This window comes from Nymphaea colorata, chromosome 12 (genome assembly GCF_008831285.2).
Source record: "Nymphaea colorata isolate Beijing-Zhang1983 chromosome 12, ASM883128v2, whole genome shotgun sequence".
NCBI classification, from domain to species: Eukaryota; Viridiplantae; Streptophyta; class Magnoliopsida; order Nymphaeales; family Nymphaeaceae; genus Nymphaea; species Nymphaea colorata.
In genome coordinates this window covers 12,404,157-12,427,669 of record NC_045149.1, presented here as the reverse complement: position 1 = coordinate 12,427,669, position 23,513 = coordinate 12,404,157, and the positions used below count along the sequence as shown (strand labels likewise).

The 23,513-nt window shown below is 40.0% G+C and overlaps 2 protein-coding genes across 4 annotated transcripts; one reads left to right on the top strand and one right to left on the bottom strand.

Moving 5' to 3' along the window:
* Nucleotides 1-128: 128 nt before the first annotated feature.
* On the bottom strand, nt 129-22,867 carry LOC116266448 (uncharacterized). 2 transcript variants are annotated; one of them, XM_031647671.2, is made up of 5 exons: nt 22,561-22,861; nt 22,237-22,303; nt 2,414-2,462; nt 1,352-1,396; nt 129-403 (listed from the first exon to the last, which is right to left on the bottom strand). In XM_031647671.2, the coding sequence occupies exons 1-5, from the start codon at nt 22,735-22,737 to the stop codon at nt 337-339; spliced, it is 405 nt and encodes a 134-aa protein (XP_031503531.1). In that variant the 5' UTR covers nt 22,738-22,861; the 3' UTR covers nt 129-336. The 2 variants fall into 2 exon arrangements, with proteins under 2 accessions (XP_031503531.1, XP_031503532.1); XM_031647672.2 differs by lacking the exon at nt 1,352-1,396 and having other exon boundaries at nt 22,561-22,867.
* On the top strand, nt 15,150-18,395 carry LOC126410614 (uncharacterized). 2 transcript variants are annotated; one of them, XR_007575019.1, is made up of 2 exons: nt 15,150-17,561; nt 17,665-18,395. XR_007575019.1 is itself a non-coding variant. In XM_050080932.1 (2 exons), exons 1-2 carry the CDS (start codon nt 17,545-17,547, stop codon nt 17,945-17,947), a joined length of 300 nt encoding a protein of 99 aa, XP_049936889.1. In that variant the 5' UTR covers nt 17,370-17,544; the 3' UTR covers nt 17,948-18,395. The 2 variants fall into 2 exon arrangements, 1 of the variants encoding a protein (XP_049936889.1); XM_050080932.1 differs by having other exon boundaries at nt 17,370-17,561.
* Nucleotides 22,868-23,513: the final 646 nt, after the last annotated feature.

The following is a 23,513-nucleotide window of genomic DNA, read 5'->3' as shown; positions in this document are numbered from 1 at the left end:
ATTGTAAGGGCATGTTTTCTTGTGTGAGTTTTGATTGAATGAATTTTTCTATGAATCAACCAGCAAAGGAGGAGCTGCATAGAGATGGCAGCTGGCTCTCCAAGACATCTCTTGCAGGTTCAGGCATCTAACCGAGAGAAGAATTTACTTCTTTATTTGTAGGACTTGGAAATAGCAAATAACTTGACAAATTTTCTCCATCAGAAAATGAACAGCCAGCCACCCTTAATAATTGATTCAGAAAAAGAAGCACGTAATGCAAATTATAGCTCTATTGGGCTAATTACATAATTGCCAACGGCATTCAACTAGAAGTTGTCTTTGTATGCATGCAGGTCAGGGCAGATCCAAGATCTTGGAGATTGTGGAATCCAAAGTATCAACATTTCTCCTCAAGGCCTTCCTGAAATAATCTTTAAGGAATAAACCAACATAGCAACATACCAACATACCAAAACTTAAGCAGTAATAATAATAGTTGGTTAACAACTAGAAAATGAAACGCCTGTTCAAGGGAAATACAATGTACTGTGTCACACATGAAACAAGCACCCACAGATGCACAGATACCCACAAGCAAATGTATTTGCAGACTACAGGTACACATGCATGCACACCACACATGCATGTACCAGAACACACACCAAGCCATTTCATGCACAAAAAGTAAAACGTCAAGACGTCTTGGAAAAACGCCGGCAGCACAAAAACTCATAAATGAACCTTTTTCTAGTAAATAAGTAGTCAACTAATCGTGTCATATAGTAAGCTTTATTGTTACATGAATTACACTTATATACATGCATCCTGTTACATGGATGTGGATGGAGCAGGGAGCAATTTCAGAAAACTATGGGTATATAGACACTGGTATTCCACATAACAAAGAAAAAAAGACTTGTTCATGACTAGCCAATTTACGACTCATTTAGCATCACCAAACTCAAGTCAAAGACAATCTAATGTGCATATTGCACTTGTCTTAGCCACAAACAACTACTTTTCTCTCTCATTGTATTAACGAGAAATTTTGACGTCATGTTCATGAAAAAATAGTACATCACTGCAAAAACATATATGATATCTAAGAACCTAACATGATCAAGATACCAATAATTAGTTAAGTAAAAAAGTATAACTTTTCGTACCAACAATAGGTAAATCTAGACACTAATTACATAGAATGATTCATTAGGGAATAAGAGCCATACGTTGCACAGGGTTATGATTGATTCACTTAAAAAGAGACTGACTTCAAAAAGACACAAAGGAAAAAGGAAAAGATGACAAAAAAAATGCAATCTTGATATCTGTTTACGAGAAAGTAATATCATGTCGTATAAGAGGATACAATTGCATCGCTAAGATTTCAGTGCCTTTCATTTCTTCATTTAACCTGCAAAAAACATGGAAAATTATAGACTAGTGGTGCAGAAATAGATCCAGCGCTGTTTATGCTACCACATAGATAGCACGTCTAACGAAGTACACATTTAAGGAGCTGAGAATCAGGAAGGCCAAATAGAAAATAAGCTACCAGAGAGCTATGCCTTCTCATTTAAACGCCACAACCATAAAGAAAATAACTAATAATAGATTAATGAAATGAACAACCAAAAACTATGAGCTGTGCAAAATTTTGTCAGATAGGTTCAGGGAATAAACTGCTCAATATATCATATTCTTTGTTGTTACCTGCATGGTCAGGAGAAGGTAGAATGCATGTATTAGATCAAAATGACATCAAACATTATGTCGGTGTACCCCACTTAGGGTATTCCAGCTCCAGAAATTGCTTCATCAGCACAAAATTTTAACCGAAAATATCTTAAGAGGATATTTTTAACTGACATTATGCACCGTTTTGAGACTCATGCCAGCCAGATAAAGAATGAGTATAAGCATCCCTCATTTAACATTAAAATGTCAACAACACTTTTGAAGTGATAATGAAAAACAAGTGGAGCATAACTATCTTGCCTCTACTACATCAAAGATTTAACATGTTAAGGTTAAGTCAAGGTTAAGTTAGAAACCTTAGAGGTCGTTTGGCAACAGTAACTTATTGTTCGGTCCCATGAAAAAAATAGAACAGATTTATGGAATACTTGTCATGGTGTTCTATCAATCTGTCCTATTTTTTGGGACAGGTTCAAGGGACAGTAACCAAGTGTTATTATAGCCAAACAGCCTCTTAAGGCACAGTAGCTCCAAACACAAACTTGGATGTCATATATAAGGGTATGAAATAATATAAAATGAGGATGGCATATATAGTAAATGACAGTAATGGTCCTTGGATCACTACACTTGGACTTGCAAATCTAAAGCACTGGCTACCAAATGCACCACAACGACAACCCATTAAATGTACAAACAGGAAAAGACAAAAGGTCGGCATGAAAGAGCAAACCTTAAACAGGAGTTTATGAAATGGTTTCCCTTGGTTGCAGCATCAAGAGCTATAGAGATAGAAAAAATACCAATATTAGAAAATGCTGATGTTCCAAATCAAAACTAAAAAAGCGTTGGCATGCCCAATTTCTAGAAAAAAGTACCAAGAAAAATTGATCATTATACCAATGGATCTATTAAAGTAAACATATGGAAAATTGACAGCCAAATCACAGTGGCTTCTAGGAAAGCTCATGGCTAGACAGATATGAAGTTATTTCCTAAACTATGCACATCATTTCAATCAAATTGCTTTGCTGCCATTTGACAAATTGATCAGATGGGTAGGACAAGGAAAACAGGCACACAATAGAGTAAAACTTGGGGCGCATCTGACAGCGGCACTCCTGTCAGAAAGTATGTGGCACGGCTTTTAAGAGACTGCAACTGTTGACCAAAAGATTAGTGTTAAACCAGAGAAAAACTTCATATATTGAGATGAGAGACCTTGAAGCTTTGCATCAATGTTTAAAATTTACACTGTATGATGAGAATTACTCTAATTTTCATTTTTCTAATGCTTTAAGTGGTTGAAATATGGTATTTCTTCATTTAAATGTGATTTCTTAAGTAACAGAAAATAGTGTAAGTGAGGATATTTGCATGTAAGTTTCACCTCATTTATCCTTTAGCCTTGTATAAGCTAGTAGGATCATTGAAAAGTGATCAGCTGTTAACTAAATTGGATACCTCATTAACTGCCATATGTCAAAATATAAATCCTTCACCAGCACGTTGAAGAGGAGTCTCTTAGGATTCCACCTCCTTGTAGAATGTGTTAAAATATTTAATGTCCTTGTAACATGTGAAGAGTCTCCTAGGATTCTATGTTATAGTTAATATCCTTGTTATATGGGAAGTCTCCTAGGATTTTATGTTGTAGTTAATATCCTTGTAATATATGAAGTCTCTTAGGTTTCTATGATGTAATTAATGTCCTTGGAGCTTGTGAAATCTCCTAAGATTCTACGATTGGAGACTCTTAGAATTCTGAAAATGAGATTATAAATAGAGGCCGTGCAAACCATTTTGGCTACGGCTTCTTCTCCTCAGTTTCTTCTTGTTTTCATTCTCTCTCTCTCTCTCTCTCTCTCTCTCTCTCTCTCTCTATCTTCCTGCGTGAGTGCTGTTTTCGGGTTACAGATATTGGTGCTACATTTCTATCATGGTATCAGAGCGCCAGGTTACGTTATCTCTACCAAACGAAATGCCCAAACAGGTTTGATCTGGTTAGAACTCTTTTCTCATCTTGTCTCTATCCTGAATTTACTTTTCTCTTGCGCAATTCTTGTTCCTTTTTCTTCTTGCTTACCAAAGACACATCTTGTTATATCGTGTCTTCTCTCCCTCTCATCTTCTACCTATATACCATTCCTTTCTGCTGTCATGGAAAACCTTTCGCATTCTGGCATGTCCTCAAGTTTTCTTCCTCACCTTATTACCGAAAAACTCAACCATGAGAATTATCTGATCTGGAAAAGGCAAATCATGCCTTTCATAAGAAGTCAAGGCCTCTTTGGACATCTCGATGGTTCAACAAAGGCTCCACCAATATCCGTCTTACAGGAAATAAAAAATGAGGCAGGAGAAGTTATTGCTGTTCATGAAGACAACAATCCTGAACATGCTATGTGGATGAGACGTGATCAAAGTCTGGTTGCGTATATTTTGTCCACTTTATCTCAACAAGTGTTACTTTCAGTTTCTGATGATTGTACTGCAGAAGAATTATGGGAAACCCTTGCTGATACATTTTCCCAAATATCAGAAGCTCGAATTATGTACTTAAAGAAAGAATTTCAGAATTTGAGCAAAGGTTCAACGTCTATCATGGATTATTTGGGGCGTATTAAGGCCGTCGCAGACCAACTTGCTGCCTCAGGGAATAACATTTCTGATAAGGAAAAGGTGCAGCAAACCTTGAATGGACTTGGGCATGATTATCATGCTTTTATTACAGCTCTTGAGGTCCTTCCTGTTCTGCCTTCCTTCAACGAACTACAAGGTAAACTTCTCCAACATGAAATGAATATGAAAAGAGTCATTGAAAGGACTGATCAAGGGAACTCCCAAAATGTGTTGGCTATGAATGTAAAGTTTGGTAAGAGCCATGGGAACTCCAACCATGGTGGTCGTGGCATTCTACCAACACCACATAACCAAGGTATGTCTCCTTTGGATACTTCAAGAAAAATACCAATTTGTTTTCAGTGCAACAAGAAAGGACACATGAAGGCACAATGTTGGTTTAATCCTCAAAATAAAAACAAAGGGGTAAGACATGATTATAAACAAGGAGGACAAAGTTCTAAATCCACCGCTGAAGATATGCAACAGCTATTGATGGCCGCATTCTCAAAGATGACTATAAAGCAAAATGAGCAGGGAGAATGGTTCTTGGATTCAGGTGCAGCTACCCATGTGACAGGAAATGCAGGTAAATTGACTAACTTATCCCCTCATTACGGTAGAAGTTACATTATAACAGGTGATGGAAAATCTCATCCTATTACACATATTGGAAATGCACATATTCCATTGTCATCCTCGTCTCTATCACTGTCTAATGTTGTTCTTGCTCCCAATATCAAAAAGAACATCATATCCATTTCTAAACTCATTGATGATACAAGCTCTTCTGTTGAATTCACACCTTCTTCTGTCTATGTCAAGGACCTCCAAACGAAGAAAATGTTTGCTAGAGGGGAGCGTCAAGGGAATATGTACGTCCTCAAGGAATGTCTACCCAAGGATTCATCCACTTTTGATATAGGATTGAAGACATTTTCTCTTTCTCATAATGCGTCATCAGTGCCAAGTTCTTGCCATTTTCAATCAAAAGTAAGGGGCCCTAACCAATTTTTGGAGTCTGATTTGTGGCATAGTCGGCTAGGACACTGTGGTCGACATTTCATTGAAAAACTTGTCACAGATAGTCTCATTCCAAGATCAAGTTTACCTCTTACTTCAAGTGTCAAAAAATGTTCAAGTTGTGGACTTTGTAAGAGTCATGTTTTACCTTTCCATAATATAAATCAAAGGGCTTCCAAACCTTTTGAAACTATTTTTTCTGATGTATGGGGGCCAGCCCCTATTGATTCCATGTCTGGGTCAAGATATTATGTCTTATTCATTGACTCTTACTCACGTTTCACCTGGATTTACTTCATGAAACACAAATCAGAAGTACCTCACATATTTCGAAACTTCTATGCCATGATTCAAACTAAATTTTCATCCAATGTGGTGCATTTTCAATGTGATGGAGGGGGAGAATATTCCTCGCTTGATTTTATTGAATTTCTACGTGAAAAAGGGATAACTAGACAAATTTCCTGCCCTTACACACCACAACAAAATGGTGTAGTTGAGCGAAAACATCGACATATAGTTGAAAGCGCCATGAGCATGATGCATGATACTAATGTGCCCATTTCCTTGTGGACTGAAGCCTTCCATACTGCTGTATACATAATAAATTGTTTGCCTATGACACTCTTGATGTCTAAATCGCCATATTTTACACTCTTAGGCAAACAACCTGATTACAAGAACTTGAAGGTTTTTTGTTGTGTATGCTATGTTCACGTTGATGCTGCCTTGAGGAACAAGTTTCAAGACAAAGCTATTCAATGTAGATTCGTTGGATATGCTGATGAATATAAAGGTTTTCGATGCTATGATCCAACAACCAAACGTATCAAAACTTCAAGAAATGTCATTTTTGATGAACATAGTTTTGATAATACAAATGAAATGCCTATGACCATTGAATCTTATGATCCCTGGACCAGTACACAGTTATTCAATGCAGATCCTGTTATAGAAAATGATGTGCCTCAAAGTGAAGATTCAGAGAGAGCAATACAACCGTCGGATATGGCTCAAAGTGAAAATCAAGAAGATCCAACACAGTCATTAAGTCATCACGAAAACAATAATGAACAGAGCAACGATGCACATCGGTATTCGGGTCTTATCTACAGTCGACGACTAAGGGACAGAGATGCTCATAGTGAAGAAGACAACATGCCCCACCTTAGAAGATCTCAACGCATTCGTCATCCCATTCACAGGTGGGTTAGCTATGATTCTTTATCACTTGATTTTCAGTTATTCATGGCAAAAGTTGGCAAGGAGGAAGAACCTACTTCATTTGATGAAGCATCAAAATCACATCATTGGAGAAAGGCTATGAAAGAAGAAATGGATGCCTTGCATGAATGTGGAACATGGGAGATCGTTCCGAGGCCACACGAAAAGAACGTAGTGGGCTCCAAATGGGTATACAAAATTAAATACAAACCTGACGGCAGCATAGAAAGACACAAAGCAAGGTTAATAGCAAAAGAGTTTACACAACAATATGGAGAAGATTATGATGAGACATTCAGCCCTGTGATCAAAATGGGAACAATTCGCGTGATTATATCATTAGCAGTTGAATATGGATGGAGACTACATCAAATGGACGTGAAGAATGCTTTTCTTCATGGTGATTTAAGGGAGGAAGTATATATGGAACAACCTCCAGGATACACGAAAGGAGACTCTCATGCATGGGTTTGCAAACTAAGAAAATCTATTTATGGACTTAAACAGGCTTCACGTTCGTGGTTTGACAGTTTCTCTTGCAAGATTCAAGAATGTGGTTTTCGGAGATGTCCTCTAGATCACTCTCTTTTCATTTATCGAAAGGAAAACATATTTACTTTACTTCTTATATATGTTGATGATATTGTTATCACAGGCAATTCAGAAAAACACATAGAAGAAGCTAAAGTTTTGATGATGCAAAACTTCAAAATGAAAGAGCTTGGTGATTTACGATTCTTTCTTGGAGTGGAGATTGATAGGCACAATAATCGCCTCACATTGACACAACAGAAATACACGTTGGATTTGTTGAAAAAGTCAGGTATGTCTGATTGTAAACCTGTTGGAACTCCTAGTGTTCTAAATCAAAGACTAAGTGCTCAAGATGGGGAGTTATATGAAGATCCTACGCAATATCGAAGTATTGTTGGGGCAATTCAATATCTTACATTTACTAGACCAGATATTATATATGCTGTGAATCAAGTATCCCAATTTATGCATGCACCTAGAGATACTCACATGGATGCTGTCAAAAGAATATTAAGATATCTTAAAGGGACAGCAGGAGATGGCTTAGTTTATGGTAAGAGTGAAAATATAACTACTGGACATCAACTTATGACATTCACAGATGCAGATTGGGCTGGAGATCCCGATCAAAGAAAGTCCATTTCTGGTTTTTGTATTTTCATTGGACGTAATCTTGTGTCTTGGAGTTGTCGAAAGCAAAAGGCAGTAGCAAGATCCAGCACTGAAGCTGAATACAGATGCATGGCTGCAGGTACTGCTGAAGTTACATGGGTTAGACATTTGCTAGAAGACATTGGAGAAAAGATTAAAACATCAATGTTAATGTGCGATAATCAAAGCGCTATTAACATTGCCTTTAATCTCGTACAACATGGTCGAACAAAGCACATTGAGATTGATCAACACTTTGTTAGACAAAAGGTGGAAGACAAGGAAATTCAGCCTATTTATGTTCGTACAAATGAACAAGTTGCAGACTTATTTACAAAAGGATTAACAAAGGAACGATTCTGGTTTCTAAAAGGCAAGTTGTACATGGTGCAAAACCATGCACAACTTGAGGGAGGGTGTTAAAATATAAATCCTTCACCAGCACGTTGAAGAGGAGTCTCTTAGGATTCCACCTCCTTGTAGAATGTGTTAAAATATTTAATGTCCTTGTAACATGTGAAGAGTCTCCTAGGATTCTATGTTATAGTTAATATCCTTGTTATATGGGAAGTCTCCTAGGATTCTATGTTGTAGTTAATATCCTTGTAATATGTGAAGTCTCTTAGGTTTCTATGATGTAATTAATGTCCTTGGAGCTTGTGAAATCTCCTAGGATTCTACGATTGGAGACTCTTAGAATTCTGAAAATGAGATTATAAATAGAGGCCGTGCAAACCATTTTGGCTACGGCTTCTTCTCCTCAGTTTCTTCTTGTTTTCATTCTCTCTCTCTCTCTCTCTCTCTCTCTCTATCTTCCTGCGTGAGTGCTGTTTTCGGGTTACAGATATTGGTGCTACATTTCTATCACCTTAGACCTTCTATAAGTACCCCTGAAAGGTTAAACAGAAAGAGAGGTGATGAGGAGGAAAGGCATGAGGCATAAGAGAGGTTCATATGAGCATGCAACCAGTATTTTAAAGTTAATCACCAATTAAATAATTTAGGTTTGCAAATAGAGAAACGACTTTTTTATCTTGCTGCATCAGTTGGTTTGTCCTCCCTTGATACGCATGTTCAGACTGTCCTAGGACATTCTCCTGTGGTGCTTGAACCAGTGCACTTCTCATACTAGTAGAACTCAGAGCTTGTATAATACTTTTTCAAAAATTCTCATGTTTTAAATTATTAAAGTACTTTTGACATATGGCAACAACACTTGTGTTGTTACAATATATTATTGATAGTGTGGCGAATGTTTAATGTAATGATATTTCTAAAAACAACAATCTATGAGATGGTGGATGCCAGTGTTTAAGAACCTGGTCAAGTCAAGACTTGGCTGACCCAGAGACTCAGTCCTCAACCTTGTCAAGAAAATGAAAAGACCAGGAATTGACAAGACTCAACCAGGCATTGGATGACCATGCAGACCTAGCTGAATCAGAGATTGGCCTAAATGAATAATTGCCACATATAAATAAGTGGTACAATGCACAAAGATGATATGTAATTGATATTAAAATTGCACGTGTTGTTGTATATATATGTACTCTTTATCAAATTTTCACTATTTTACACAATTAAAGTTGCATATGCATATATTAGTAACATATGAATAAACATATTTCTAACATTTACATTTCATTACATACACAATCTATACAGATTTAGATTGATGTTATACATGTTTAGATAAATTACTTAAAAAATGGAGTTATTAAAACAAGGCCAAGTCACTAAATTGACCTGGTCAGTTGTGAGTCAATTAACTCTTAACGGAGTCCTGAGTCACAGGTTCATAAAATCTTGTGAACACAATGGATCTAAAACGGAAACGTGGACGGCAAATTTTTGCGCGGGATAAAACGGCTCTTGAACGTAAGGGAAGAAGAAAAAGAAGAATAGAACTAGAATGAAGGAAAAGCCTTAGAAGAAAGAGGAGGCGATGCTCCAAGCTTTCACAATTACAAGTAAGAACTTTGAGAAAGAGTAGAACCCTTGGGGACTCCAAGATGGTTTACACCTTCGACATGAGCCTCTTATATAGAGGCCTGACTACGTGTGGAAGACGCATCAAACGATAAGGTAGTACAATAATTGAGAACGCGTGGCACAGGCGCTGACGCTTCTCGACAAAAGGCTCTGTTCGAAAAAGAGAAAGTAGTACAATAATTGAGAACGCGTGGCACAGGCGCCGACGCTTCTCGACAAAAGACACTGTACGAAAAAGAGAAAGTAGTACAATAATTGAGAACGCGTGGCACAGGCGCCGACGCTTCTCGACAAAAGACACTTATTGCAGGTGAATCGTCACTGCTTGCGTCAGTTGGGGCTTTGCAGCTTTAGATCTTGATCCCCTTGACTGATGTTACTGTCCTGATAACCCATCTGGAAAGGAATTTACATGTTTCCAGGGTGATTTTTACGCTTTCTTTGACGTAAGTCTAGTAGTTATCAGCCGTTGCAATTTTGGTGCAGACTAGAAGCTTGATCTCCTGTAGATTTTTAAGACTCCTTAAATCGGCTTCTATGCGATTGCAAAGGGCAGCTTCCAATCCGTTCATGTACCGCCCAAGTTCTTCGAACCTCTGAAGTGAAATGCTGAATCCTTTGTCAACTGCGTACCCCCAGAATTTTGTGACTTCTGGATGTCGGAGTCGAGCAAGATTCTTGTATCTGTTAACGAACATAATAACTGGTTGCATAAAACTGGGTCCTTCGAACTCTGGCTCGGAGATTCTCCTTGCTTGTGCCATTCTTCTAACCTTAAAATAAGAGAAAACGCGTGAGTATAATTATAGAAAGAATTTAGATTCGTATTTTACGAATCTTATTGAGTATTTCCCTGACGTGGGATATAATATTTTCGATCTCCATCATGTGCGGCCAAGTTGGTTGCTGAATGTAGCGCCAACAGGTTTTCGTAGTGGAGGATCGAAAGGCCGTAGTCCACCGTTGTTCCTGTATTATTTGGATACGCTTAAGGTCTAACAGGACACAGCTGAGGATTTCATCCTCTATGCTGGAGAGTTCCTCCAGAAGTTCACCCATTCGTTGTTTTGGTAATTGCCAATCTGAACTGTGGTTCTTGGGATGAAGCTCACTGAGGATGCTCCTGTATCGCTCAATAACTGGGTCACCTGGTGGCACAAGTTGTGCAGCCTTTGCTGTTGGGATGGGGGCCCTGGATGGTCCTTCCATTCCTGTAAGCATTGTTCAAAGACTGTTATTACTTGCTGTTGTGGTTCAAGAACGCTGAGTGATCCAGTTAAGAGGGTGATCACACGAGACAACGAATCGGCCAAGACGTTGTCTTTTCCGTCGATGTGTTCAAATGACACATCGATTCCTAGCCCCGTGATGAAGTCCACGAAGGCTATCCACCTAACTCTAGAGGGCTTATTGATGTTTGATTTGTTGAAGAAGCTGATGATGGCTTGGCAATCCGTCCGAATAAGCAGCTCTTTTTGCTCCAGATAATAAATTTTTAATGACTCGAGGCTGTTCATAACGGCAAATATTTCCGCGTCAATGGTGGATTTTGGCGGGTTGAATTTGCCGCTTGCATATGCACATGGTTTTTCCATGCTCCTCGGATCATATTTCTGAGGCTTCCATTTGCAGATTCCGCCCCATCCGTCCATGCACCCATCTGTTTCCAAGATGATGAAGCACTTTGCTGGAGGTGTTGACAGGGGTGGCAGGTTCTGAACCTGTTCTTTGATCCTTTTGACCAAAAGCCAGTCCTGCTGGTTTAGCCTTTTTTCTCCTGTAGGGCTTGTTTTGCCATACAGGGTGCCAGTAATCTGCCTAGGTTAGGGATAAAGTTTCTGGCATAGTTTAGTATCCCTAACCATGATCGTAGACCGGATTTTGTCGTCAGGTCCGATTCTTGCTTTTCTACGATCCTTTTGATGATATTGGGCTGCAGGTGTATTTCCCCGTTACCGATAATAGCTCCGAGGAGTTCGATTTGTTTTTGCCCAATAGTCATCTTTGTTGGGCTTAAGACTAGCCCATTAGCTCTGCATCTTTCCAATAGTATGCGCAGATGCTTGGCATGCGCATCTTCTGAGTCAGAGAAGACTAGAATGTCATCGATGTAGACGGCGATGAAGTCTTCTGTTCCTTTGAAGCAGGTATCCATTTTTCGCTGAAAGACTGCAGGGGCGTTCTTCAAACCGAATGGCATCACTAGCCATTCGAAGAGTCCTTGTGGTACCCAGAACGCTGTAACGGGTACAGACGTGTCCATCATTACTTGATGAAATCCACTCTTGAGGTCGAATTTAGAGTAGATTTTACTACCTGATACTTTCTTGATGATCGTATTGATGCCAGGTAGTGAGTACTGGTCTTTCTCGGTGTTGTCGTTGAGACGCTTGTAGTTAAAGACCATTCTTTCCTTCCCCTTCTTTACTTCTCCAGTTTTGGGGTCCTGAGTTGTTCCAGAATGAACGATGATGACCGTCGTTCGGTGTTGACTTTTCGAGGGCCTTATCACTTTAAGCTTGAGTAACGCCGTGATGTGCTTCTCAAATGACTCCTTCATCTGAGGCGTTACGTGCTTCAAAGGCCTATCTTCAATGATAAACTCTGGATTCTTCAAGGTGATTTTGCATATGACTTTGTTCTTCGACCAGTGTTTGAGGGGATCTTCTCCAATGTATCCAGCTTCCTTGAGTTTTTCAATGATGGGCTGGAACTTAACTATGAATTTCGGAAGCGTTGGTTCTGCTGTGTAGAGAACTGCCTCTTAGAGTTGAATATACTCTAGATCATCGATTTCTTCAACGAAGGAAGAAATAACTGCTTGCTGCTGGGTATTGATAACAGTAACGTTTTTGTAAAAAGTAATAACGTCACCTTCTATCCTTAACCCGCCTTGCATAGCTCTGATGAAATTGCAGCCGATGATCATCTGTATCTCGCCTCCCAAATGCATGAGAAACGCATAAGTATAGGGGATTTTGAATTGGTTTTCCCCTATTGTCATTTTCCCGTACTTCAACTTCTTGTTGGCGCTCTGCTTGGAGTTGACGCCTGTAAACTGGACGGTGAATGTGTTGTCTTCCAGAGCTTCCTTTGGAACTGAGTTTTCATCGATGCAACAGGTGGTTGCACCAGTGTCAAGGATGGCTCTGATAGAAAATGTTTTGACTCCGAGAATATCGAAGTCGACTGTTAAGTTGTAGAGGCGGTTTCGAATGATCCGTCCCCCTCTCCCGCCTCCTGAAGTTGTATTTACAGCTTCGCCGGTGAGAATGAAACATTCATTGTCATCATTTGAGAGGAGGATTTCCTTGCCTTTTGCTCGCTGTTTGTCAGTTATGAAGAGTTCGGCAAGGTCGGCACTGAGATGCTGAGTCAAAAGCTGGTCCTGTAGGTACTGTACCTCTTTCTTGAGTCGTGTAGTCTCTGCTTCACACCATATTATGTACTCAGATTGTTGCAGGATTAGTTTGTGAAAGGAGGATGGATTGGAAGCGGTCTGCTGAACCGGCTCAACAGGGACCTTCTTCTGGAAGTAGTAGGGTCCGCAAAGGTTGCAGGCTACTACTAAGCACAGTGGGCAGCTGAGTCTTGCCCTTTTCATGGTTTGCCGTCTGCAGCATGTGCAAGTCGGATTATCGACTTGCTGATTGTACTGCCAGTTGTGGCTGCATGACATTTGTTTTGGAGGCAACTTGATCTGGGGGCGGTAGCCTCCATCTTCCTCCCCCAGCATATTTATGCTGAGAGCCTGTAGCTGATGCTCGAGTGATTCATCCATTTCTTCATTTTCAGAAATAGAATAGATGGCATCACTCAGTTCTTCCCCTTCTTGGACCGAAACAATATCATGGTCTTCGGGGAGTTCCAGACTCTCAAAAATGGCTACGCTCTTCAAGTTTTTCTTATCATTAGGGCATTCTCGGGCAAAGTGTCCTTCATCTCCACATAGATAACACTTGCACTTCTTGTTTCTAAGCAAGTGTTTTCTCTTTTCAATCCTGGCATGAGTGGGGTGAGGTTTGCCCTTGTAGGTTGTAAACCTACGCATACCGTAACTTTTTCTCTCTGGATCTTTGTAATATCCAGGGATTGGGATTTGGGAACAAAAGGATAGGTTTTTCAGCGATCGTTTGAATGCCGCATCCTTGCATTCCTGTTCGAGATACTGGTATGTGAATAGGACTCATGGAGTGAGGTCTCCTGGGTACTTGAGGTCGAATGCCTGCTTGATTTTGTTCCCCAGGTCTCCTGGCATTTTTAGCCAGTATTTTTCTGAGAGCTCTGCACTTATAAACATTCTCCCAGATTTAGCAGCAAGTCTGAGGTAATCATTCATATATTGAATGATGTATTTTACGTTGCTGCAGGATAATTTCTCCAAATCACGATACGCTTGATCCTGGATAACTATAGATCCTTGTGTTGGATCTTCTAAGGAGAAGACCCTGCGCATTTGTAACAGGATATTTTGTGTGCCTTCTCTGCCATCAGCAGTGGCAATGAGGGCTTCGTACTCGGCCTGATACTGCATCCGCCATTGGATCCAGATAAGCTTCTCGATCTCGCCGAGTAAATTCTCCATAAATTCGGCATTGTCTTTAGCATGTGAGAATCCCTTTTCTGACACCAGATTCTTGGTGATGGATTCCCATCGTGAGAAGACATCATGGAATAGGCCGATTTGTTTCGGAATGACGAAGATTACCCCTGTAGATTGTGCTGCTGTGGGCAAGTTCCACATCTCATCATTCAGGCCGCCTTTAAATTTGGTGCGCCTTTAAATTTGGGAGGCGAGATACAGATGATCATCGGCTGCAATTTCATCAGAGCTATGCAAGGCGGGTTAAGGATAGAAGGTGACGTTATTACTTTTTACAAAAACGTTACTGTTATCAATACCCAGCAGCAAGCAGTTATTTCTTCCTTCGTTGAAGAAATTGATGATCTAGAGTATATTCAACTCTAAGAGGCAGTTCTCTACACAGCAGAACCAATGCTTCCGAAATTCATAGTTAATTTCCAGCCCATCATTGAAAAACTCAAGGAAGCTGGATACATTGGAGAAGATCCCCTCAAACACTGGTCTAAGAACAAAGTCATATGCAAAATCACCTTGAAGAATCCAGAGTTTATCATTGAAGATAGGCCTTTGAAGCACGTAACGCCAATGTTGTACGTATCGTACGATACGACCCCGTATCGTACGATACGTATCGTCTCGTTTGAAAAAAACGGTACGATACACCCCCCGTATCGTAAAAAGGGGGTGTATCGACCCTGTATCGCACGTATCGTACGATACAGGGCCTGTATCGTACGATACGGGGCGATACACCCCGTATCGTACGATACCGCCTAAAAACGAAAAAGGGGGCCGAGACCTACTTATTCGGCTTCTTTTTCAAAATTTTCTTCTGTTCTTCATTTCTAACGCTTGGATAGTGCCGTGAGGGAGGGCGATCGTTCATTTTCACCGGGAAAAACTTGATTTTCATCGTCAAATCGAAGATTAAGTGGTCGATTTGTGCGTGGGTGCTTGATTTTCGTGGGAAGGAAAGAGGTTTTCTTCATTTCAGACATTTCTTCTTCGTAAGGTATGAAATCTCATGTTCTTACCATGTATTCTTAATTTTTTACCGTATAATCGTAGATTGGAAGACTTTGAGTGTTTTTCATTAAGTTTACCATAAGATTTCGTTTTTTTTTTTTGAAGATATGGATCCTACATGGCAATGGTGTGAAAGGGTGAAGGAGAATAACCGTTTGAAACTCAAATGTGGCTTCTGTGGGAATACACTTTCAGGAGGGATTATTAGAATGAAACACCATTTGGCAGGGACCTCCAAAGATGCGTCTCCTTGTGTTGGAGGACCAAACAAACCTTTGCCTCCATTTGTGCATCAACAATGTTTAGATATGCTTCATGCTTTACGTCAAAAGAGAATACAAAAAGAAATTGAAGATGCAGATGTAGGCTATAATGTGCCTTTGGAAGATGAAGAAGAAGAGGAAGAAGCTTATGAATGTGATGATGAAGACGATAGCAGTCTAAGAACAGATTTGGAGACCTCAAGAGGTAGAGATCGTAGAGGAAAAGGGATTATGTATGAAGGAGGTCGATCTGGCATAACGGGAAGGAAGAGGAGAGGCACAACAGATGTTAGGGCCAGGCGTGGTATGCGACCACCTAGTGGTAGAGTTCCTACTGGTAGGTCTAGTGTTGGCTCTATTAAGAGTTTTTTCCCTTCATATACCAGCCCAGGTGGTCAGCCGCATATTCGTGCTGCTATGACATCTAAAGATATGCTATATCATGCACAAAAGCAGGTAGGGAAATGGTTTTATGATGCATGTATTCTATTTAATGCAGCTAATTCTTTTCAATTCCAAGCCATGGCAGATGCAATTGCTTCTATAGGCCCCGGATTCAAAATGCCATCATATCATCAGTTGAGGGGAAAAATTCTTCAGGATACAGTCAAAGAAGTGTCTGAGCATTGCGATGAGTTGAAATTATGTTGGAAGGAAACAGGTTGCTCCATTATGTCAGATGGTTGGACTGATACAAGGTCAAGAACACTTGTAAATTTTCTTGTTTATTGCCCTAAAGGTACAATGTTCTTGAAATCTCTTGACTTGTCTGATGTTCCTAAGATTGCTGAGATTTTATTCAATATTTTTGATAATGTCGTACAAGAAGTTGGACCTGCAAACATTGTACAGTTTATTACAGATAATGCTGCAAATTATAGAGCTGCAGGAGATTTGTTATTTCAAAAGTATAGAACATTTTATTGGAGTCCATGTGCCACTCATTGTGTTAATTTAATGCTTCAAGATCTTAATGAGATGCATGATATGAAATCAGCCATTGACCAATGTCAAGAGGTAACAAAATTTATCTATAATCATGCATATGTATTGAGTTTGATGAGAAAATTTACAAAAGAAGTTGAATTAATACGACCTGCACAAACTAGATTTGCCACAAATGTATTGACTGTGCAGAGTGTGGTGAAACAAAGAACTCCTTTGAGACAGATGTTTGCTAGTGAAGAATGGGCTGCATATCCACGTGCTCATAAAAGAAATGCTTCTTTAGTTGTGGATATTATATTCAATAACGTATTTTGGGAATCATGTGTGAAGCTATTGAAGGTTTGTGTTCCATTAGTTAAGGTTTCCATAGGGTACTTATATGAGGCTATGGACAAAGCAAAAGAGGCAATTCGAGACAACTTAAAGGAAAAGAAAAAGTTATATATGCCCATATGGAAGATTATACATAAAAGGTGGACTGGACAGCTTCATCAACCTCTTCATGCAGCAGCTTATTATCTAAATCCTGCAATTAGATTTTCTCCTACATTTAAGAAGGACAGAGAAGTCATGCATGGTTTGTTAGATTGTATTAATGTGTTAGTGGAAGATTCTACAGAACAAGATGCTGTGCACAATGAGTTGGATCTATATGATAGTTGTTTTCGGAACATGGGACTACCTGCCGCCGTTCGAGGCAGGACAACGATGCGTCCAGGTAAATACATAGAAATTTTTAATTTACTTTGCATTTTTTACATTTGATTCTTTTAAAACTTTCACATTGATTTGTTATATTTTTGTTTAGATTTGTGGTGGAATAGGTATAGGTTTGATTGTCCAAACCTAGCACGTTTTGCAGTCAAAGTCTTCAGCCAGACATGCAGTGCTAGTGGATACGAAAGGAACTGGAGTGTGTTCCAACATATCCATAGCAAAAAAAGGAATAGGCTCGAACATAAAAGGTTGAATGACCTTGTCTTTGTTCGATATAATATGAGGTTGAAACAAAGGTAATATAGGCATATAGCTTAATTAATGTTTACACTTTACATTTTTTGTACAATATATTTATATGAAATTATATACTAACAAATTTTCTCTTATTTAATGTAGAGAATTAGAAAAATCATTAGCAAGGAAGCACACATCTCAATTCGATCCTATCAGCTTGAAAAATTTTGACGATCTAGAACCATGGATTGAAGAAGAACCAGCTACAATATTTGATGATGAAGATCTTGAATGCTTCAACCTTGAAGCTGAAGCAACAGAAGGCTTTGTTGATGAAGGAGAGTCTGCTACTGCTGGTGCTGAATATGTTGGTGAAGATCTTCCAATTCTTGACGATGAAGAAGAAGAAGAAGATGAAGATGAAGATGATGAAGATTATGAATGATGAATCATGAATGAGAGTCAAGTCAAGAGTGCTTTCATTTTATATGTATCAAAAACTTAAGAGTTATGAATCTATGGTTGTTGAACACTTGATTGAATGTTTTATGACTTTATCACTTTATGGCTTATGGCCTTATGCTTTGTTGAATGATATTGTATTATTGTTATGAATTTTGATGTTTATGAATGATGAACGCGTAAGTTTATAGCAATAATAAGTCTATCATTATCTCAAACATGTTTTCTATGAACAATTTATTATTTTTAATTTTTTCTGATTTTTTTATGAATTTTCCGAATTTTTTTAAATTTTTTCTGATTTATTAATAATTTTTTAAAAAAATTTACGATACAGTTACGATACGTTACGATACGGCGTATCTTAAAGCCCGACCGATACGGCTTGCGATACGCGTTTTACAACATTGCGTAACGCCTCAGATGAAGGAGTCATTTGAGAAGCACATCACGGCGTTACTCAAGCTTAAAGTGATAAGGTCCTCGAAAAGCCAACACCGAACGACAACCATCATCGTTCATTCTGGAACAACTCAGGACCCCAAAACTGGAGAAGTAAAGAAGGGGAAGGAAAGAATGGTCTTTAACTACAAGCGTCTCAACGACAACACCGAGAAAGACCAGTACTCACTACCTGGCATCAATACGATCATCAAGAAAGTATCAGGTAGTAAAATCTACTCTAAATTCAACCTCAAGAGTGGATTTCATCAAGTAATGATGGACCCGTCTGTACCCCTTACAGCGTTCTGGGTACCACAAGGACTCTTCGAATGGCTAGTGATGCCATTCGGTTTGAAGAACGCCCCTGCAGTCTTTCAGCGAAAAATGGATACCTGCTTCAAAGGAACAGAAGACTTCATCGCCGTCTACATCGATGACATTCTAGTCTTCTCTGACTCAGAAGATGCGCATGCCAAGCATCTGCGCATACTATTGGAAAGATGCAGAGCTAATGGGCTAGTCTTAAGCCCAACAAAGATGACTATTGGGCAAAAACAAATCGAACTCCTCGGAGCTATTATCGGTAACGGGGAAATACACCTGCAGCCCAATATCATCAAAAGGATCGTAGAAAAGCAAGAATCGGACCTGACGACAAAATCCGGTCTACGATCATGGTTAGGGATACTAAACTATGCCAGAAACTTTATCCCTAACCTAGGCAGATTACTGGCACCCTGTATGGCAAAACAAGCCCTACAGGAGAAAAAAGGCTAAACCAGCAGGACTGGCTTTTGGTCAAAAGGATCAAAGAACAGGTTCAGAACCTGCCACCCCTGTCAACACCTCCAGCAAAGTGCTTCATCATCTTGGAAACAGATGGGTGCATGGATGGATGGGGCGGAATCTGCAAATGGAAGCCTCAGAAATATGATCCGAGGAGCATGGAAAAACCATGTGCATATGCAAGCGGCAAATTCAACCCGCCAAAATCCACCATTGACGCGGAAATATTTGCCGTTATGAACAGCCTCGAGTCATTAAAAATTTATTATCTGGAGCAAAAAGAGCTGCTTATTCGGACGGATTGCCAAGCCATCATCAGCTTCTTCAACAAATCAAACATCAATAAGCCCTCCAGAGTTAGGTGGATAGCCTTCGTGGACTTCATCACGGGGCTAGGAATCGATGTGTCATTTGAACACATCGACGGAAAAGACAACGTCTTGGCCGATTCGTTGTCTCGTGTGATCACCCTCTTAACTGGATCACTCAGCGTTCTTGAACCACAACAGCAAGTAATAACAGTCTTTGAACAATGCTTACAGGAATGAAATGACCATCCAGGGCCCCCATCCCAACAGCAAAGGCTGCACAACTTGTGCCACCAGGTGACCCAGTTATTGAGCGATACAGGAGCATCCTCAGCGAGCTTCATCCCGAGAACCACAGTTCAGATTGGCAATTACCAAAACAACGAAGGGGTGAACTTCTGGAGGAACTCTCCAGCATAGAGGATGAAATCCTCAACCATGTCCTGTTAGACCTTGAGCGTATCCAAATAATACAGGAACAACGGTGGACTACGGCCTTTCGATCCTCCACTACGAAAACCTGTTGGCGCTACATTCAGCAACCAACTTGGCCGCACATGATGGAGATCGAAAATATTATATCCCACGTCAGGGAAATACTCAATAAGATTCGTAAAATACGAATATAAATTCTTTCTATAATTATACTCACGCGTTTTTACAACACGTTTTCTCTTATTTTAAGGTTAGAAGAATGGCACAAGTAAGGAGAATCTCCGAGCCAGAGTTCGAAGGACCTAGTTTTATGCAACCAGGTACTATGATCGTTAACAGATACAAGAATCTTGCTCGACTCTGACATCCAGAAGTCGCAAAATTCTGGGGGTACCCAGTCGACAAAGGATTCAGTATTTCACTTCAGAGGTTCGAAGAACTTGGGCGGGGCATGAACGGATTGGAAGCTGCCCTTTGCAATCGCATAGAAGCCGATTTAAGGAGTCTTAAAAATCTACAGGAGATCAAGCTTCTAGTCTGCACCAAAATTGCAACAACTGATAACTACTGGACTTACGTCAAAGAAAGCGTAAAAATCACCTTGGAAACATGTAAATTCCTTTCCAGATAAGTTATCAGGACAGTAACATCAGTCAAGGGGATCAAGATCTAAAACTGCAAAGCCCCAACTGACGCAAGCAGTGACGATGCACCTGCAATAAGTGTCTTTTGTCGAGAAGCGTCGGCGCCTGTGCCACGCGTTCTCAATTATTGTACTACTTTCTCTTTTTCACACAGTGTCTTTTGTCGAGAAGCGTCGGCGCTTGTGCCACGCGTTCTCAATTATTGTACTACTTTCTCTTTTTCGAACAGTGCCTTCTGTCGAGAAGCGTCGGTGCCTATGCCACGCGTTCTCAATTATTGTACTACCTTATCGTTTGACGCGTCTTCCACGCGTAGTCAGGCCTCTATATAAGAGGCTCATGTCGAAGGTGTAAACCATCTTGGAGTCCCCAAGGGTTCTACTCTTCCTCAAAGTTCTTACTTGTAATTGTGAAAGCTTGGAGCATCGCCTCCTCTTTCTTCTAAGGTTTTTCCTTCATTCTAGTTCTATTCTTCTTTTTCTTCTTCCCTTACGTTCAAGAGCCGTTTTATCCCGCGCAAAAATTTGCCGTCCACGTTTCCGTTTTGGTATCACCAGCAGGACTAGCTTTTGGTCAGAAGGATCAAAGAACAGGTTCAGAACCTGCCACCCCTGTCAACACCTCCAGTAAAGTGCTTCATCATACGCAAGCGGCAAATTCAACCCGCCAAAATCCACCATTGAAGCGGAAATATTTGCCAATGGAAAGGTCTTTGAACTTCTTTCCGAGTTCGTCTATCAGAGAATCTGATATGAATTTGAACTTCTTCAATGCACTTGATTTCCAAAAAAATGTGGTTTACGACTTTGGGTTAATGTAAGTTTAAGTAGTGACAGATCTATGGAACTTTTCTCATAACAACTAGACTATAAAAATTTCATGTGTACTAAACTCAGCAATTCGATGGTAGTGCAATCAAGAACCATAAGCAATTACGTATACACTAAATACATAAGCCATCCTAGGCATCAAATTTAATTGCAGCGGTCGATAAATTAGTCAAAGACATGGATGTTAATTCAATTTCAAACTGAATTAAAAAGTCTTCACGACACTTAGCAATGAGGAAATATTTCAGTCAGACAACACCTTGTCATCCAGTTTCATGTCAACTTTCCAAGATTGGCACCACCAACTCTGGTAACAGTGCCAAACTTAAAACTACATTCTTCCAGCCACATGTTATTTTCAGAAAGTGTTCAGCAATATCACCAATCTGATTGAAAAGTGTTACTAAATAGCCACAAGACGCTGCAAATATGTTTCAGAAAGAAGAGGAAAACTTGCATTTAACTCTGCAGAAAAACCTTTTAAATTCCACAGTTTGGCTTAAAATCAGCAGAACAGGCAAGAAAACCCTAAACAGAAAAGGACTATGTTAACAAAATCATTGAATAGGCACTTCCTAACCTCTACGTTGTGTGTCTTCACTCTTCAGGCAATAAGGAAAACGAAAAGCAAAATCAATTCCCAGAATTGGTACTTACAAAGTTGCTGCACTAGGCTGTAAGACCATTCTATTTTCCAAAAAAATAGAGCTACATTTCAAACTAATTCTTTTAATCAAATTACAAAATTGAAAACCTTCTGTCCTTAAACTGACTGCCTTTTCTGCAACATACAGGCACAATCAATTGGGTGTTAAAATGTGTTACCAGCTTCTTGAACACGACCAGCAGCATCGTTGAAGCAGCGCATGTGTTCTACGGAAGCACCAGTGACCTGAAAAAAAATGAAGGAAAGAGATGGTCGTGGGTTACTATCATCGGAAGTTCAGAAAACTCCTTGTATATACTAACAGGAATTCCGTCAAATCACTACGTAGAAATCTTTTGCAATCTAAATGATACAATCTCCCAACGGATCAAAGAGGGAACATCTTCTGCATTATTCATGCAGCTAATTGTGAATCAAAACCCTTCCCTGTTCCCCACCCCCGGCCCCCGAGACACGCGCGCGCGCGAGAGAAAGAGAGAGACCTCAGAGAGGTCGGAGCGTAGGGAAGAAAAGAGAGAAGTGAAGCTCTCGGCGATGGCTATGGCTTCCTTCTCCAAATCTGCGAAGGACTTCACCATCGCCACCTCCTCTCCAGCGCCTCCTCCGCCTCCTCCTCCCCTTTGGGTAGCCTCTGCTTCTGCTACTGCGGCAGTCTCCATGCCAGGCCGGCGTCTCTAAAGCCGTCCGTCCGTCCGTCCGTCCTACTCACGTCCGCCTTCGAGACTGGTCCGCCTATGTACGAGTGACCAGTAACAAACGAAGGTCGTTTTATGCGCGCCCGACCCGACCATTATGTCCGGGCATGACGGGTTTATACTTTTATTAAACTACGCAAATGCGTTTTCTCTTTTCAGAATATTTTGACGAATTTATGAAATGCCCTCATTCACCTAACGGTCGTAATCTTTTCACAACTAGCTTCGGAGTAGGTTTATACGCTTTCCTACAGCCAATCATATCTCCAAGATCTCTTGAAGGAGCCTAAAACAAACCTAGAGACCGGACCAGACTGATAACCCAGACACTAAACTCCCATAAGTAGTGGATACAAGTGCGTGTAAATCCCAAGGCTAAATCCTACTACAAAATATACTAACTTGTGTGAGGCCTAACAAACAAAGATGAATCAAACTACTCTACTTGGAATAAAAAGATGCATCAATCACTAGAAATAAAGCCAATGGAAAAACTATCGTATGGCAGCCGGGTCTTAGGCCAATGGCCACCAAAAAAACTACAAGAACACTACAACCGAAATGCATACACTAAAGTAAGACGAAGAATCACTCCTTTAAATTGGATATGTAGAGAACTAGAGAGCACGTATTCTACCAAGACTAGCTTGGTGTACCAGCAAAAGAGACCACGGGATGAATACCAATTCCCCCTCGAGAGGTGAGTAAACCAATGTTGCCTGGGCTGTAATAATCGGCTG